The 19,520-nt window shown below is 38.3% G+C and overlaps 1 protein-coding gene across 4 annotated transcripts in view; it reads right to left on the minus strand.

Moving 5' to 3' along the window:
• The window catches only part of Arhgap24 (Rho GTPase activating protein 24), a 482,355-nt gene that overhangs the window by 387,142 nt on the left and 75,693 nt on the right, over nucleotides 1–19,520 (minus strand). For all 4 annotated transcript variants that reach the window (XM_017802855.2, XM_029555325.1, XM_029555324.1 and 1 more), the window contains exon 2: nucleotides 7,477–7,673. In XM_017802855.2, the coding sequence (XP_017658344.1) occupies nucleotides 7,477–7,673 (197 nt within the window). The remainder of the gene's footprint in view (nucleotides 1–7,476; nucleotides 7,674–19,520) is intronic.

Genomic DNA, 19,520 nt, shown 5'->3' on the forward strand with positions numbered 1-19,520 from the left:
TCAGAATCACTGGCAGCCTGCCTGTCTAAAATCTGCTTGACGTGGATTCTTCTCCTTTGTTCAGCTTTTCACCCAATGAAGAAATAAACTATTTAGAAAAATCTTTATTTGAAAAAGTCTATATTCACTTTTATATTCCATTTCCTAAAATAATGCCTGTAGGGAAATTAGAAACCTAAATTGGATTTTAAAATGATCATTGAGTAATGGGTAGTGTGAAAATAGGCAGAATTTCTGCTACTACACGCCATTGTGCCTCAAAATCATCTACATAAATTCTCTCACTGCTTCTCCACTTCTCAGCCTTTTGGCTAAGATCACATGTACTTAAGCTTAAGTCTCATTTAATCCTCATAGTAAAGTCATGAGGTTTGTGCTACCATGATCTCATTATACAGGCAAGTTCACTAAAACTAAAATTAACAAACCATTTTCCCAAAATATCACAATTTGTAAACAGATGAGCCAAGATTCAACAGAAATAATTTTTCTAAAGTTTTTTTTTCTGAAGTGAGAATTGTCATATCTATATTGCTGTGTAGAGTGAAGCAACAAGAAATTACTGAATAGTGGATTAAAATAATTTAAATTTATTACATTTCCTATTTCTTTCTTAAAATGTCTTATTTATTATTTTTGTTATTTTATCTTATGCCTGTAATGCCTGCCCAAGAGGGTGTTGGATACCCTGAACTGGCGTTACGGACAGTGAGTGGTTAGTCACCACGTGGATGCTGGGAACCAAACTCAGGTCCTCTGCAAGAGCAACCAGTGTTCTTAGTCACTGAATCGTCTCTAGAACCCCCACATTTTCTATTTCTTGATATAGTAATTTCTAGGAAAGTCCAAAGAGTTTCTATAAACTTATGAAGGCATTAGTATTTAATGTGTCTTTTTAAATATCAAATGTCTGATATTCTGCATAGAACTGTTTTAGATTTGAGAGAGAAATTCAAGTTTCATTGTTTCCGGTATTATTTTAAGCACTTAGTTGGGGCTTTGGCTTTGTTTGGTGCCTATTTTATGAGAGGGAACATAAAGTACCTGAGAGATTTGTAAATTTCATGAACTCATGAGTTTCATTAAGTATATAAAATTAGACCACACTCTTTATTCAGCAATCAATTCTTGTACATTTAGAGATCAGCCTCCAGGTTACAATTCACTCAAAATCATTTTGTCTTCTAAGTTAAGAAAATCCATTGTGGTCTAACATAGTGTCATCCTCATCATGCCCAGAAAAGGCATTCTCCATATACCTGGGTCAATATCTGTAGTGGAAAGTCTAAACTATATTAATTGTGTTGGTGTCTGTCTGGGTTTTAGCCACTTGCTCAGAAGTTTCAGACTAGTTTCTAAAATCGATACTTGCCATGACCCTTCTAGCACGAGGCCACGTAGAAGGAATTCAGCAGCATAGCCCAAGGCAAGACTTAGCTTTTATTTAAGTTACAGTATAATTCCTGCAAGAAGTAAGACAGATGGGCCCAAGAGAGCATTAAGGATATTGAGGGATTAATTTAACAAACCCGTTGCCTTATTTTTAGCAAAATTATAATATCCATGTAATCTTTATCTCAAACTCATCTAAACTTTCAAGCCATGACATATACAATTAGAGCCTCATGACTTTATTATGATTATTAATGCATAATGGCTAAATGAATATTTTCATGAATTTGGTTTAAATCTGTTCAAAACACTTTTTAAAAAAATTTACTGTCCCAAAGTTACAGGCTGTGTAGTGAAAGGAAAATATTTTTATACTCTCTTGTATAGTTGTTTTTAACTTTTTCTCCATATAAAAATATGACTTTATCATAAGATTAAAAAATCAAAATAGGAAAAGCATCTAAAAATCTGACATATGAAATGTTGATAGTAATAGCCTGTGAGTGACAAAATCATAGATGCATAACTGTATTTTCAAACATTGCCAGTATGGACCACTTTTCTGCATGTTCTTTTAGAAACAATCAAAATCAACTTTGCTTTTGAAATCTATTATCAATAAAATATGTCTGTACGAGCACACACACTTGTAGCCAGTGGTTTCTAGAGAAAATTTTGTCCATAATGAACTAGAGGTATGAGGTTAATTATTCATTATTTAAAGTACACAGCACAATATGGTGTTTAGCTTCATTTCTTTTAATATGAATAGCTATATTTTGAAGTAAGCCTTTAACAGCTTGCCACAGACCCTTGGTCAGGGCTGGAAAGTCATTGTCAAACACCATCTGTCAATGTCAAATGCCATCTTTAGGAAGAGGTGAATCCCGCGGTACTGCCTTTTGCTCAGAAAAAAAAAAAAAAAAACGCAAGAGAAGTGACTGTGACATTTTTGATGTCCTTCAACCTAGGCTTAGTATTCAGGAAGCAAGATGCAATTTGAATAACAGCATGAAAAGCCATAGTACGTCCAAGTAATCAAGTTTGAAATATAGCAAATCAGATGTGTTACATTCTTAGAAAGCTGAAACTGAAAATACAGATGAAAGAAAAACCTAATTAAGAAAATTATATTCATTAACACTTTTTCAATGTGTCGGGAAATACTGTCAATATTCCTTTCTAAGAGAACGATAGAGCTTTGTGCATTTTGTCTGGAAGTTGCTTCCCACTGCCCGTGAGAAAATCCAGTCTCTAACCAGCACGCAGCACCCTCTGCTCTACCCCATTATTCTTCCTAAATTTCTTGCCCTGTTTTCACATTCACAAACATGGAGCTGCTATGGTTTGAGTACGAAACGTCCCCCACAAGCCAACAGTGGTGGTGCTTGCCTGTAATGCCAGGACATCGGAGTTGAAGGCAGGAGGATCAGCAGCGGTTCCAGATCATCCGTGACTACATAGCAAGTTTGGGATTAGCCTTAGTGAATTGAAACTCTGACTCAAAACAAAGTAAGGCAGAACAAAAGGTGACTCCCATAGGCTTGTGTACTTGAATACATGGTCCTCCACTGACCGAAGGTTGTAGAAGCTTTGGGACTGTGGCCTATTTAGTAGAAGTGAATTGCTGAAGGTATGAATCAACTTCAGGGTCCTATCTGAGCTCTTTGTTTCCTATTTGCCTCTAGGGTGTGACCAGTCATCCACCTGATTCTTCCACTACCATGAGTAGGAGTTGGTCCCAGCTGCCATGGGGTCCTCACAATGATGGACCATGCCCTCTAAACTGTGAACCAAAATAAACCTCTCCTCTGTAAAGTTGCTTCTGTAAGCCATTCTGCCATAGTACTGAGGAACGTAACAAAGATGAGCTATCCATCTGTAGATGTCTGTTGCATAACTTCATGTCTTCCCTCTGTTCTGAATTCCTTTCCACCTGGAAAACTCCCACTAACCTTCAAAACCCTAAGGAAGGGTCACTTGTTGCCACATGCATCCTTTGCAAAGCCCACCAGGTAGATGACCAGTCTCCCCTTGGTATTAGCTACACCCATTTGCAAAGCATTCAGTGTTTCCATGGTAGCCTGAGTAATTTTGCTTATGTATTTCCCCCAATAGGTGAACATTTTTCACAGCAAGGATAATGATGGACGTTGATTATTGAATTATAAAGGAGCTCAGTGAACGCTTCATTAACATATTTTGAGAATCTTATGATGGGCTCAAGGACAAACTCAAAGGCTTTGTCCTCTTATTTTAGAAATTCCTTTTAATCCAGAAGATAAAAAGCAGATTGGGCTCAACACTTCTAGTTGGTTAGGAATGCTTAAAACCTTGATTTTTTTTTTTTTTTTACTTTATTAGTGATGTTTCCTCCAGTATTATTGAAGTGTCCCATGTCAAAATATATGAAAACCAAGAATATCTTCATGTTGGAAGCATTGAACTAATATAAACAAGAAATATTTCTGAGTAAAGGTAAATCTGAATGAAAGCTGAGGATTAGTGGGGGGCGGGGGCAAAAGGCAGAGGTGATACGCATTCTATCTGGAGCAAGGAGCTCTGGAATGTCTAGTATCTTACTGGTCTCGCATTAGCAAATTTCTTTGACTGTTACATACATATGTACAAATAGATACTGGTTTTCTTCCAGTTGTAACAATTTTTAAAGACATTTTTCATTTAAGTCTGTAAAATTTCAAAGTGGGCCTGGTGGTACAGGTCTGTAATCCCAGCTACTTGGGAAGTTGAGGCAAGAAGATTACAACTTCAAGGCCTGCCTGGGCTACAGGATGAGTTCAAAGCCATCCTGGGCAACTTAGTAATAGCCTGCTTTGAACAAAAATGTTTAAGGGCCATGGGTTCAAAGGAAAAATCAACCCTGTTATAGATCCAGAATATTTATTTATTGTGGTTTATCTTTTACTTGTTTAAATAGAGTTCTGATTTAGAGTTGAGATGAGTAAATTAGTAGAGAGTAGGCCTGGTTCCACCTCTGTTTTAACCATCTACCTTCACTTAAAGAACGTTCTGTAGGACTGGAGAGTTGATTCAGTAGTTAAGAGCACTGGCTGCTCTTGCAGAGAACCTGGGTTTCGTTCCCAGCACCCACATGATGACTAACAACCATCTGTAACTCCAGTTCCAGGGGATCCAATGCCCTCTTCTGTGGGCATTGCATGACAGGAGTGCACTTACATGCATGCAGGCAATACACTCATACACATAGAATAAAAATAATAAATAAAATATTTTTATAAACAATGTGTTGAAAAGAACTAATCCATTTATAGGGCAGTGAATTCCCTGAATTGCTCCAGAGGATAATGATAAGGGCTTTTTGATTTATAAATGGCTGGATTTTACATGCTTATATTTAGACATCAGTGTAAGAGATTGAAATTAAAGCTACAGTTTCAAAATCCCTAGGTGCTTCATTTGTTATTAAAAATGATCAAAATGAAAAAAGACAATTTAAGTTTACTTATCCCGACTTTAGCTGTTTTATTAATTTCAAGTTCTTAAATAACGTGTGTAAGATAAAATTTTAATCTTCTTTTGGAGGGTGGTGCTGGTCTATGTTTGATTTATAAAACAATAGAACTTCTTTGAAATACTGCAAATCTATAAATAATAGTATATAGCATTAATAACAAATGCTATTTATTTGATTAGAGGTGGAACTACCTTTTCACAAAATTGGAATGAGATGGCTTTCAAAGCTCTTTTTTTCCTATTTTTTTCTCTGCTTCATTGTCCTCTTCTAGATTTTACCATTTTACTCCACATACATCTGCTTTTTAGATCTACTTGAAGGTCTTTGTGGAAGGTGAGAAAAAAGTTGACTCTACCCTGCATCCTCATGTGGTTCTCCACCTCAGCTGCATGATTGAGCCTGGTACCTGACAGGGGAGTGGGGCATCCCAGATTTACAATTTTTTTTTTAAATAAGACGGCCATAGTACTTAATATTATCTGTGAGAAATGGCATACAGGACCATAGCCCAGGTCACATGATAAAATCATCTCTGAACAATTTAGGGTGGACTTCCTTAGACTGGAGTTTACGTATACTTTCTATGACACCTGCAAGTTCACACATTTGAGAAACACTGACCTCAAGCTTGAACAGCGAAGTTGCTTCATGATGGGAAAGACACTCTGGGCTCCTAGAAGAGTCCCAACATTTGTTTGCTCTGCTTCCAATTCTCTATTCATTTAGCTAGTGAGGTCTCTACTTGCCTCCCCCTCACCCCAATGACCTATTTAAATCCTGGAGCAACCTTGTCATAAGTAATCACTTAATTTGAACCCATTCTGGTTAACAACCTAGTCTATACAGCGTCACGCATGAATTACAGTTCAAGATATCAAACATTTACTCCTACTCATAGTTCATTTTTGGGGGGGGGTCTTTTTGAGACAGGGTCTCCCTGTAGCCCCAGCTGCCCTGGAACTAACTATGTAGACAAGGCTGGCCTCCTAAGTTCTGGGATTAAAGGTGTGCACTACCACACCCAGCACTCATAGTTCAATTTTATTCAACATAATCATCCCTGTCAAAGTCCCCACATTAGATCCCCTAGGTTCTATTTACCACATTAACCTAATTCTTTCTATAGTTTGGTGAAAATTATACTCAAGATAATGCCTTCCTCTGAGTGTCATACAGTATGAAACATGGTGTATAGCAAGAAGGAGCCCTAGAGAGTGAGATAAGAAAGAAAGTCAGAGCCTTGCCCCGACCCCTGTATTATCTTGGCAATGTTTCTTCATATCTCTAAGCCAAAATCTGGTCATCTGGTACAAGGATCCCCATATTAGCCACAGGTTTGCTATGACAAGTCAAATAACAGCTATGGAAATGTGCTACCTCCATCCTGTCACCAGCATGAGATTCTCTTATTCAATTACTATGAGGTCTTTGACCTAGGCCACAAAAACCTGGACTTATCTAGAACTAAATCATGGCACTGTCTTCTGTTTCACTTTAGGCAACTTACATTTCACCTAAGCCTTGTCTTTTTGGTGAAAAAAATATAGGGTTAATAATATCATCTCGTAGGATTATTTTTAAATATTTTATAAGACAATAAATGCAAATTCTTAGCCTGGGTAAATGCTCAAAAGCTCGTAGCAATTTCCAAATGATGATTGAGGTTTAGAGTATACACTTTCACTGTCATTTTATGTAATTCCACAAGAATGAGAACCTTGGGAAACTATCAGGCCTCGGGAACTGAAAATACTGAGACTGAGTCCTGATCCAAATTCCTAATTAAGTTCTTGAACTTTTAGCACAAGAGGAAATAGCCTCAAGAACGTGTTGCTAGGGATGTTTATACAAGCCAATCTTGAATGTTTCTTCTCTTGTTTATACATCCCCTAGATGAGGATGGAGGGAAGACACAGGGATGATGCCTTGGTCTGCATCTTTCCTTCAGCTGATAAGCAGTGACTGAAGCTGAGGAAGTTTCCTGCAGCTACAAAAACATAAGAGACTTTTTTCTCTCCTTACAGACTTGTGGCCAAAAGCATCCAGAAGTAAAAAAGAAAAATGACCAGTGAGGAACCACAGAAACACCCTGAAATATCCCTGGAGGACGTACTATGTATCTGAATGTATCAGCACTGTTCCTATTTCTATCATTTCGTAGTTGACACATGACTCAGGAAGGAAGAGACACCTCTGAGAATTAGTACAAATGATATCTCAGAAATTACTGAAATACGTGTTTACAGTTTACCGTCAAATATGTTTACAGCACATTCTTATGAAAGATAAGAAAGATGCTATGCCTATGAACTCTATCCCCTAGTAGATGTCCATTAGTATTTTCTCATGAAGTAAATTTGCCCGAGAGACTCAGACATTCTGTCCCAGCTTAGTAAAACCCCAAATTAATATTAGACAAGTATAATTTCCCTCTTGGTCTCAGTTAGGCAGTTCATTATGTCCAAATCTAAGGGAACTACAGAAAATCAGCAAGCAAGGTGCTCATGGCCTGAGATCCACGTCCCTCAGTCGCCATCAATTGCTTGGATCTGTTGGATCTGTAATACTTTTTATTTTCTGCCACTTACCAAGGGCTTGGTTTCATCTTCATCTTTAAAATAATAGAGCTGATCTCCCTTGAGCACAAACCAGCGGGTATGCCAAGTCTTGACAAAGCCTCCTTGCTTCCTCAGCCACCCACACTTGGTGGCATTTTGCCGCCCTTGGCCTTGGGGGTTCTCGGCAGAGTCATTGTTCTCCTCCATTTTCAAGCTGATGGAAGTTCCTATTTAGAAACAGAAGGGAAGAAAAAGAATAAGTTGGTCTGTTCCAGTCAACTCTCTTTAAACTACAACCATCCTTTAGGAAGAAGAAAGAAATGAGAAGAAAAGAAAGAAGGAGGAGGAGGGGTGAAAAATGTATATCCACTCACTGGCCAAATTTCTAGAAGCAAGCCAATGGCATGCCCAAAGGGGGCTTGGAGAGAGCTCCGTGTACTTGCCTGCCTCCTAAGGAGCTCTCTAGCTGGGGAGGAAGAGCCTTTTCTTCCTGAGTACAACTAAGGAATGAGAAAGTTCTAGAAGAATGATCATAAACAACTATATTTTCAGTATCAAGGCTGTGTGTTTGCTCTTCATTGCTGGGGCATGTGCAGGCCTGCCTGTGGTTACCTGAGCAAGCACTATCCCACACATGTTAAAGCTTAAAGGGCCTATTTTAAAAACCTCAATGGAAGACATTTGGTTTGCACATGTGAAATTTTCTCAAGATGTAGCTCCCCTGCTTCCTCCAGAACATCCACTGGACTGTTTTCTCTGCTGGTCAGGAATTTGTGCAGCTAAAAATGTTTAGGAGAACACACACACACACACACACACACACACACACACACACACACAGACACACACAGACACGAAAACAAAAAACCTGCTTGGCCGGTAGAGTTTCCATTTCCCCCACAAACCCCCTCAAACTTCAGGAATGAGGGGGGCAACCCGTGGTCCAGGACAAATGAAGAATGATTTTAGACTATGAGTGAAGAAATCCAAAGCCATTCACTTTATACATAGCAAGAAAATAAGATACTGAGAGGGAAAATCAGCAGCAGCAGTAACAAACTCGAATGGCAGGAGCTCAGGGTAGGCTTTCTGGGAGATCCCGTCTAAAAGAAGTCAAGAATTAAGAGATTGTGTGTGTGTGTGTGTGTGTGTGTGTGTGTGTGTGTGTGTGTGTGTGTGTGTGTGTGTGTGTGATGTCTCAAAGGCTTCCCCCAATTTCTTGCTGATGTTTATTTCTAAACATTTATTAAGGAAGTAGGAAGTACACTCTCACCCAGTATCTTTAGATGAAGATATAAATATAGAGTTAACTCATGAAACAGACTATTCTTGCTAGGGAGTTTTCTGTTCTTACTAGCCTTATTTTTGCTACTAATTTTCCAACCACTTTTATGTTCAGAGTTCTAATTACAAAGACTCGCATTTCCATGGTCAACCCTTGCTTATCTGTGTTTCTTGGAGACCAACTTTCCGCCACTGGGTCTCATTGACTTCTTGAATGCAATCCTCCCACTTCACTAGCAATGGAGCAGAACTTTGGTTCTAATTACTTTTTCTTTTGTTTATATCAACCACCTTCTCAGTGCTTTGCTTCCTCCACTGGTATGCATGTCAATCTTCTCCATTTTTCTTTCAATTTTCTCTCTAAACTATTTCCTATTTCAGACTTCAATTAGGTCACTTGACTATTCTCCAGGTCCTTTGGTATCTGTTAACCATTTTGATGCAGAAATGCCCTTCTGGTTGGTAACCTTGCCTCTGTGGAACATCTTGAAACTCTCCTCTCCACCGGGCATTCCCATGGCAGCGACCACTGACTGCGGGAACGTTCTTTGCTTCTATGTGACTGTGTGTGCAGATTGAATCATGCCTGATGCTTTAAGTTTGTTATGCCCCGAGGGCAGGAGCTTTCATCTTCTTTCACGGCACTTGAACTAAGTAAGCTTTATTCTAAATGAACAATAAATACTATTATATAATTTAAATAATGAGTATGCTCATTTAGACCACCCTAAATAATCTTTATTCTTGTCTCTTAGTATTTAAATAATTCAAATCTGCACAAGTTATACCTTCACTATTTATTTATTCTTTGATCAAACAACTCATAAAGTTAAATAAGACCATAAAACAAGCATTCTAACACACACAGTATGTATACACACATATGCATGCAAACATACACATAACTCTATAATATATTACGGCAAAATAAATTCTTTCCTTTGAGCCCTTTTAATCTTCCTTCTCAAATTGATGCTTTCTATTAAGTTTTTAAAAATTCATTCTAAAGCTTTTCAAGGTAATTAGCAAACTACCATCAATAATGTTGAAATACAAGCAACCAACTCCCCATTTTTCTGCTGTTAGTGAAAAATATGTGTGTATTAGAACATGGTTTATGCCTCTTCTGCTTCTGTTGTTTATATATAACTAAAGCCATGGGAAGTGCTGCCCACTGAACTTCTGGCAAAGCTGGCAATAATTTAATGACTTCAGAATACATCATCAAGTATTTGAATAATACTAATTAGATTATTAAAACAAATGAAAATGATTCATCATATCCCTAAGGAAAAAACTGACACGACTATGGCTAGGTGAAAAAAATACTGACAAAAATAACTATGACTTTTCTAGAGAAGTAGAGACTTGTTGAGAAATAGAATCAAGTTCTACCTTCATCTTTAAAATAAAGATTATGGACTGGGATCACTAACTGTGGACCCTTCCCGTACTCTCAAGTGGATCAGCTCTGCAGTTCCCTAATTGTAGGGACACTAAGTATCCAGGTATCTTCCACACCCAGTACAGCAACTGCTGTGGGGTGAAGGTCAATCGATTTTGATGAATTAATAAATGTTGCATTAGGCCTTATGTTGGGTGGCTAATAGGGAACATGATCTGCCTCTGAAATCTGATCCTTCCCCAAAGCTGATCCTAGAACCTGACACAGTCAGATGGCCAGTCAAGAAAGTCAAAAGTGATCATTTACTTGTCAATCTCCCTCAACCCCAGATATCAAATATGAGTAAATTCAAAAGATAATACGTCCCCAAATCCTTCCCTCTGTCTACTGGGTTCCAACCATTATCTTCTGAGGAGACAGTTCTCACAGCCTTCCTGTTAGTCTCACTTGCTTCCATTTCAAACCACAACACAAACACATGGGCACACGCTCACCAAACTTTACTCTCCCAAAAGCAGCCAAAGTAATCTTTAACATATTCAAATCAGATAAGGGCTCAAACTTTTATTGACTTAGCATGTGCTTATTTCAAAGCCCAGTCTTCTTGTGGTTCCTAAGGCTCTGACTCACCAGGCTCCTGTTTACCTCTGCAGCCTAGACCAATCCCACCCACCCACACACTTGCACAATAGCCACAGCAGCGTCCTTTAAATTTGGAAATACTCAAGCTCCTTTAATACCAAGAGTCTTGACTTGACTCTTGTTGATCTCTCCAGAATGCCCTGCCTTGGCTCCTGCTGTCTTTCATCTGAGTATCAGCCTAAAATCCACCTCTTTCAGCAAGCCTCTCCAACTTGTCCTGTGAATTAGTTCAACTCTCGATACTCTTTGTCTTTCAAGTCTGGCCCCTGCTTTTCTAACATTTTCCTAAATTGCTAGTTATTTGTGGGGATTGTCTGTTTGTCTTACAGGTTTTTTTTTCTGTTTGTTAGTTTGGCTTGTTGTTCTTTGCTTCATGAGCTCATGATCACGATTTTCTTCCCTTAAGTACTCCAATGCCTTTCACAGTGCATACCCATTACTCAGTAAACACCAGCTGAATGGACAGATGATGCTATGTAACAACCACCACAGAATTCCTACAAAGAATATCTTGAAGTACACTTTCTCACTGCATTTAATACCATGTAATTTAAAAACCTGGATTTTTTTTTCCCTCTGACATGGAGATTTCAGTAAGCATGCAATATCACAATGAATAACTTGAATAACCCCAAAAACCCCAAAGAACTCTACCAAAAAAAAAATTGAATAGACTTTAAATTCTCATCTTTTAGCCTTGGTAGTAAATACATATAACTACTTGTGTATTAGCTTAAATCAAGTAGTTTAGGCACTTTAATTCTCAGAGCACGATTTCACTGAATCTTAGTTGGGCAAATCCTTTCCTTTAGAGTTAGACCATGGCAGCTGAGTGGTACATGGGATTACAAAACACAATTACCAACTTCATTACTAATCAGCATCACAAGGACAATACTGCAACAAGGTAAAGACATGGCAACTCCATGCCAAAATAAAAGGCAGTACTGAAAAATTAACTGGCCTCTTCATATCACTCTTGGGAAAAGCCTTAATGGGCTCCTGTGCTGTGCCATCGTAGAGGGGCCAAGGATGTGCCCATCCCCATCATTTGATGGGCTTGTAGCTTTGAATTGTATTAGAGTGGCAGAAAGTGATTCTCACATCTATTAATGTGATTATCTTTCGCAAGAGAGGAATTAGGGGCACATGGTGTGATCAGAAGGAAACTCATGCTCCTAACAGAATTTTCCCAGCACATGCAGGTATTTAGATGGTGATTTTATGTGAACAGAGAATAAATATCCAAAGATGCATATAAATAGAATGCCAGATGCCACAGAGTTGTAATATATCTGAATTTAGCTCTATAGATTCAACTGCATGTATCCACAAAATACAAGAGGATAAGATGGAAGGAAGGAATGAAAGTAAAAAACAAGGGAAAGAGCAATTTTTAAAGCATAGACAACCCCATGGGATGCCTGCGCTTCAGTCAGTGAGCATGAGCTCCATAGTTGTGTGACGTGGGGCACGCCTGTCTGCAGCCTCCGAGGACCCCCTCAGCTGTGATGGGATGAGTATTTCACTATGCGAGGTTGAGCCCAGAGCCTGGGTGCCCGTGGTTTCGTGCCACATAGACCCCCAACACAAACATATGACTCTTGTGGGCCAAAGAACAAGGATCTGTTCTATCCTGAGGAAGAAAACTAAAGCTGGAAATGTTGGAAAAGTGCTGTAAAGAAAGTAAAGAAAGCGAGAATAAACTCAGGGCCCTTTCAAGTTACCATAATAAATTCAATTGCCTTTTGACTTTTTGTTTAGACTTCCTAGAATTCATCTCAGTGCTAAGCAATCTCTACTAGATTCTTTGTGATATTAGAGTTATAATGCTGATTCTTTCGTTGTTCCTTATGTAAAGAAATGGTGTGGTGGAATGAAAGCAGAAAAGGAGCTAGTTGTCACCCTGTTTTCTTTAGTAAGCTACCACTTTCTCCATTAGTTTTTAAATTCAAACACTTGAAATCTTTTCATCTGTACTTTTTTATTAGTAAACAAATATATTTGCAAGCTGTCTTTATAAGCAAGGTCTCGTGTGAATTTGAAGCTACATGATCCATTGTTACTATTTTCTAATTTTAGGCTTTTCAGTCATTTTTAGCTTTTAGGCAGTATTAGTATATTTAATCCTTAACTATGTGTCCAATAGACACTTCCTACCACCTGTGCTCTACACGCTGGACTGCAACATACCAAGTCATGGTGTTGATGTAGAGGGAGACAGATAAATAACTGAAATAAAAATTAGAAGGGCTTGTGTGCTGGGAAGAAGGCAAAATAAGTCAGAAGGATAGACCATGATGAGGTGTGCACATTGGTAGGCGTCTTGCTGTACTCAAGCTTTCATAGAAATGCCATCGCCTGGGTGGTTTGAACCATAGAAATTATTGTCTCAGAGTTCTGGAGGGGAAAAGTCTAAGGCTCTGCCCAGGTAGATTTCTTTCTGAAGCCTCTTTCCTTGACGGGCAGCCGCCCATGAATCTGCTTCATGCAAACGCAGAAGGAGGCAGAGCAAGAAAACTCTCTGGTGTCTCTTCCTAGAAGGGTGATAATCCCATCAGACAAGGTCAGCCTTGGTAACTTCATCAAACTCTCATGACTTCCTCAAGGCCTCCTCTTTACTAACACATTGGAGATTGGGACTTCAACCTGCAAGGTGGGGAGGGGTTGAATAGATCTTCGGTTCGTGGCAATAAGAGAGTTCTTCATGGAGCACCACATTCTTCTTCTGGTAGTGAGGATCAGAGAGATGAACTTGGGACTATGGAGCCAGCTCAATCACTTAAGTGCTGATATGGCAAAACCCAAGTTCAATTCCCAGAATCCACATAAAAATGCTGGGCACAGTGGTCCATGTTTATATTCCCAGCACTGGGGAAGCAGAAAAGGGGCAATTTCCTGGTACTTAGTAGCCAGACCCTGTCTCAAAGGAGGTGGGTGGGGTTCCTGAGGATGACATCCGATATTGTCCCTCCATATGCACATGTACCTACAAATGTGCACTTGCACACATGTGCATGTAAACACACACACACACACACAGAAAGTGGGGTGGGGGGAGTGGACTCAGCATTAGGAAGTGCACACATGTGCATGTAAACACACACACACACAGAAAGTGGGGTGGGGGGAGTGGACTCAGCATTAGGAACAACCAGGAAAGCTGGAGCTCAGTGGATAAAATGCTTGTTGTACAAGCATAAGGACCAGAGTCAGTTCCCTAGAACCCACATAAGACCTGTAATCTCGGGCTGGAGAGATGGCGCAGGGGTTAAGAGCACTGACTGCTCTTGCAGAGGACCCAGGTTCAATTCCCAGCACCCACATGGAGGCTATGAACTGTCCTTAACTCCAGTTCCAGGGGAATCTGAAGCCCTCTTCTGACTTTCATAGCATTGCATGACACAGGTGCACTCACATACCTGCAGGCAATGCACTCATACACATAAAGTTAAAATAATAAATTAAAAAAGATCTGTAATCTCAGTGTGCTTATGGAAAATGGAAGGCAGACACAAGAGAAGATTTGGAAGCTCATGCCCCTGCTAGAAAGGGACCCTGCCTCAAACACATTTGAAGGTCAGGACCAACACCTGAGGCCATCTTCTGTCCTCCACAGGTGCTCTGTGGCACACACATACCCTTACTCACATATGAATATGAACATGCATGCATACACATCCATATACACACACAATAAAAGACAAAGAACAACCAGGGGAAATCTAGATGGAGTTAGAGGGTGGAAAAAAGATAGAATTAGTAGGATACAACATTCTTTCAATGATTGATCACAGTGGAGCTGAAGTAGGTGCCTGGACATTTCAAATCAAGTCAAGGCTGATTGATTCACATGAAAAAAAAAATACTCACCTGTGTTGTTTTTACCCTGAAATTATTTAACATTTAGATTCCTGAAAGAGTTTTAGGGTTATAAATCAGGTGCCCAGTTATAATTATTGAAGAAATAGTGTACGAAATGATAAAATATCCATAATGCACAGACTGTAATAAAAGCACAGTCAAGAACTGTGTGGTAACACCATTTTATGATCTTTGAGTCATAATGTCAGCTATTCTGAAGTCTCTGCCAATGTCTATGGGCATGTGTTCTAGTAATATGACACAGCATTTCAAAAATGAGAAAAAAAACAAATATTTTGCCTCAACACAGGTTTATTCTTTAGGGAGAAGACTCAAATGTATATGCCCCCCATACACCTGAATATATGCACACATAACATATACACATACATGTCACATATACATGCTCGTTTTATGCAAATAGTGCCTCATTCTTTGTGTGTTTATAATGTGAACTGCATAGAAAGCCTATATGCTGGACTTTGGAAATATATCCAAGAAAATATTAGTAACATATTTTACAGAATGGCATGTCATCAACACCTATGAAACAAAGTGATATTTTTGAAAATAAGATAGATTAGCATTCAGTCAAATGTTTTCTATTTGTGGTCGTGTGTGTGTGTGTGTGTGTGTGTGTGTGTGTGTGTGTGTGTGTAGTGGATCATCCTACAGAGAAGTTTGTTGTGTTGCCATGCCCCTGAAAAAGGTGATTATTGGATGTGTGCAAAATTACTCTGGAAAGCCTTATAAATATCTTTGTCACTTGTGGCCATATGCTTTGAATTTTCTGTGGCATAGTTTCTTGAAAGACTGAGCTCTCTGGAACCACCCACTAACCAGCATTTAGTGAACACTCAAAGATTTTTTTGAGTAAATAGCAAACTGATGAATAAATAAATGAAAGATTAAGTTATTTTCTGGAGCCTACAGGAATTGACCTGAGAAGCTTCAAGAAGTCCAAGCATGCAAGGCTCCCAGGTCACTTGAAGTTGTTAGACGACAATGCAGCACTATCACAGAAATTCTCCCAGCTGAGCCTGATTCAAATGTAACACTTTAAAGTGAAACCAACCTTTAAAAATCATTGAGGAAACTACATTGTTGTGTGTTTCACTGAATAATACTAATTATTTTAGTATTTATTATTAATACTAATTTTAAAGTAAGCAGTTCTTTAACATGGATGCAGAAAAATCAAGAAAAATTGAGTAGAGTAGTTATGAATGAAAAGCTTAAACAGCCATCAAAAGGACACACTGTGGAACTTTAGTAACTGTAAATATGCAACTCTCTTCCTGAGAAAACAAAAAAGTCCTGTTGCTTGATTCATTTGAAATTAAACTGTCCAAAATGTCAGAGACTAGGAAATTGTAAAAAGGAAGTATATGTTGAGATAGATCAGAAGCATCAATCCACATTGTTTTAAACCCCAATATTTTCATAATTACTTTCATGATAATTTAAAATGACTCAACATGCAAACTATAGAAACATAACCTCTTTACAAACTATTTACTTTTACTTATTGCATATCTAATGCTGTATATTTAATATTTATAGAGAGAACATGCTACCTTTTAAAGAGGTATTGATTCAACTCAAGAAGAAAGTATTTTAACTCGTACTTAGAAGTACTTTCTACCAACATGTCCTTGTCTGAGGGAAGAGTGAAAAAGACGGTTGAAATTCCCAGTACAGATCGACTCAAAAGAGACGAATCATATCAAAACAAAGGCTTTACTGTTGATGGATTGAAAAGGAACCGACAGATACATGGCAGCTTTACTACAGCTCTTTGAGCTAATAACAGACATTACTAATCACCTGGGTACACCCCCAGGTGCCCTTTAAATGCCTCAATCCAGGCACTCACAGTCAGTCGATCACCTATGGAAAGGAGAGGGAGATTTTGTTACTGGAATTCTGTAAATAAACTAGGAACTGAAGAATCCCTTAAATAGCACTTGAAACTGAGCTGTTCTTGAAATAAGAAAAGAAGAAGCCAGCTTCTTTTACTGGAAAGAACAGTAGTATGAAAACTATAATGTGACAAATACTTCTGCATCCTATTGCCACAAGGAAAAAAAGAAGAAAAATTCAAAGCAAGGAAAAGCAAGTATGAGTTGAATACTTGTCTTATATAAAGTAAATCAATCTGTGATCAGACTCTTCAAATAATATCCAAAACTGGACCTTACAGGGGCTGGAGAGATGACTCAGTGGTTAAGAGCACTTGCTGTTCTTCCAGAGGACATCGATTCACTTCCCAGTACCCACATGGCTAACAGCCGTCTGTAACTCCAGTTCCAGGTGACCCAATGTTCTCTTCTGACCTCTGCAGGGCACTGCACGACAGGGGTGCACTTATATGCATGCAGGCAATACACTCATACATGTAGAATAAAAATAATAGATAAAACACTTTTTAAACTTGATCTTATAAATATCTTAACGTGGAACCTTTTGGCGTGCCCCCCCCATCTCTTGTCCACAGTAAACTTTTGTTTTGAAAAGTGATACCAAGAGGATTTCCATACCTAAGTCTAAGATATAATTGGATTGTTCTTCCCAAAGGCAGGGGGAGCAAGAAAGGAGAAGTTCTGCACATAATGGAGAGACAAGACTGAAGTTCTGAGGATTCAGAAAGACTATCAAGCCCGGATGGGGGAATTCTCACCTGAATCTCCTCCCATAATAGGGAAACAATCTTTGTGCCTAAGATTTATAGAGTCCCTCCAGCCTTGTTCTCCTATGGGCTTATTTTTAAGCTTAGATAAAAGCTTTCCTGAAATACTACTTTAATATTTAGTTCATTTAGAGAATCCAACCTGGGAAAATCAAATGCTGTCGATTACATTACCATTTGAAGCCTCTCTGTGGGGCCAGCCTTTTATTCAACCACACTTCAAAGAAAAAACAAGTGGGCAACTTTGGCTGAGATTGTCATTTGTCTACAATGAACTTTCAGGTATTCCCCTTCTCATGAAAGCCCTGTGGTCCTTAATGATTTTCAGGAAGGACTGCTTCCTGTTTGTCAATTAATCCTGTGGGCTGAACATCATCAGACTTGCTATAGAAGCCCAGGAAAATTATTAGACTCCATAGGTATATAAATCTTGACCCAATCACTGAACCTCAATCACTTTTGCAAGTGCTTTATCATACTGAAACACTGACAAGACAGCTGTTTTCAACAGAGTTTGACAAAGCTAAGAAGAAGATATCAAAGCGAGGAGAAAACAAGGGTCTGACTGCTCTTCTATTTCCCAAGGTTATTCTTGTCTTAGTAGACTAGTATTTGTCAAATTGTGACATTTGATGAGATCTAATTATCTTTATATAATTTGAATACATTTTAGTCCTTCAAAATCACTGAATCATGCTTTTGTTTTAGGTAAGCCAAATAGAAAGCTAGTTTTACTGTATAATGGGATATATTCAATTGTCTTTCATTCAAAAGATAAATTAATCCTATACATTAAAAAATTGAGTTTTTTAAAAGTAGGTAGTTCAGTGGGATATGCAGTTGGATTGCCCAGATCATATGTTCAGAAGATTCTGTGTCCTGTATATCAGGTTGATCTGGTTGATCCCCAACACACTGTCTCAGGGACAGGTCTAGACTCAATTACTCTCAGATTCCGAGTTCTGTAGCAACCATGAGCGCATAGAGAAGGGACATGTGACTTCAGCATGCCATAGATTCTCTTTCCTTATGGTGATGACAGAGACACTGGGAGGATGAACATCTGTGCTGACAGGATTCATCACCTATGACAACAAAGCTTCTACAAAAGGGACCTCTGAAGAGAACCAAGTGGGAGAAAACACCAGACAGGGGTCTATGGAAACCCAATCCTAGTTCTTGTCACTCAGGCAGGTCCTTTACTGTGTTCCATCGATTCTGTGAGATATAGCTTGCTTGCTCTTGGCAAACTGCACACATATATTTCCTTTCACTAAATCTACTTTGAGTTGGTACCTAAAAGAATCGTTTTAATGTGGAAAAAACAAAGCATCTTTGAGAATTTTTCTCTTTAAAATAAAAATCTAGACTTAAAATACGTAGTTTCCTTTACTGCATACATATACAAACGTTAACTCAAGACAGGCCTTAAACCAAAAATTGAAACCCAAGTCTCCTAAAAGACAACATAGGAAAATAAATTTACAGTCATGAGACAGAAATGATTTAATGGTAAAGAAAGAAACAATATAAAATTATAATGTAGATTTTAAACAAAGTTTTCTGTTTGTTCAAAGGCATCATTAAGAAAATGCATAGGTGAGTCAGAGACAGCAAGATCTTTGCAAAGTATGCCAAAAGGCTTACACCAATAATAAAGAACTCTGACAAATCAACAACAAAAAGACAACAATTCCAATTGGAAAATATGAGGATTTCAATAATCACTTCACAGTGGAAGATACATAAATGCTCAATAATCTCATGAAAATGTCCCAGCATTATCAGATATCCATGAAATGTGTGTTTACACCACAAGGAGATATCACTGCACATACATTTGAAATGAAAAAAATTTAAATATTGAAAACACCAAATGTTGGTGAGGATCTGGAACTAAAATTTGCAGAGTCTGGTAGGAGTGTACATGGTACAAACACTTTGACACTAGGTAAAGAAATACTGTATAAAATGAAATACACTCCTACTTATTATGATCTAGCGATTCCAGTCTTAGGTCCTTAATTAAAAGAAATGGAATCCATATGTTCACAAGATTTGTACAAAAATATTCATAGTATATGGCTTTACACTAGCTTTATACTATAAGTAACTCCAATGACACTAATCAACAAGTAAATATATAAGACAAATTGTTGTGAAACTAGACAGTGACAACAATAAAAAATT

This window comes from Nannospalax galili, unplaced genomic scaffold, assembly GCF_000622305.1.
Source record: "Nannospalax galili isolate Female #2095 unplaced genomic scaffold, S.galili_v1.0 scaffold405, whole genome shotgun sequence".
In the NCBI taxonomy this organism is placed as follows: domain Eukaryota; kingdom Metazoa; phylum Chordata; class Mammalia; order Rodentia; family Spalacidae; genus Nannospalax; species Nannospalax galili.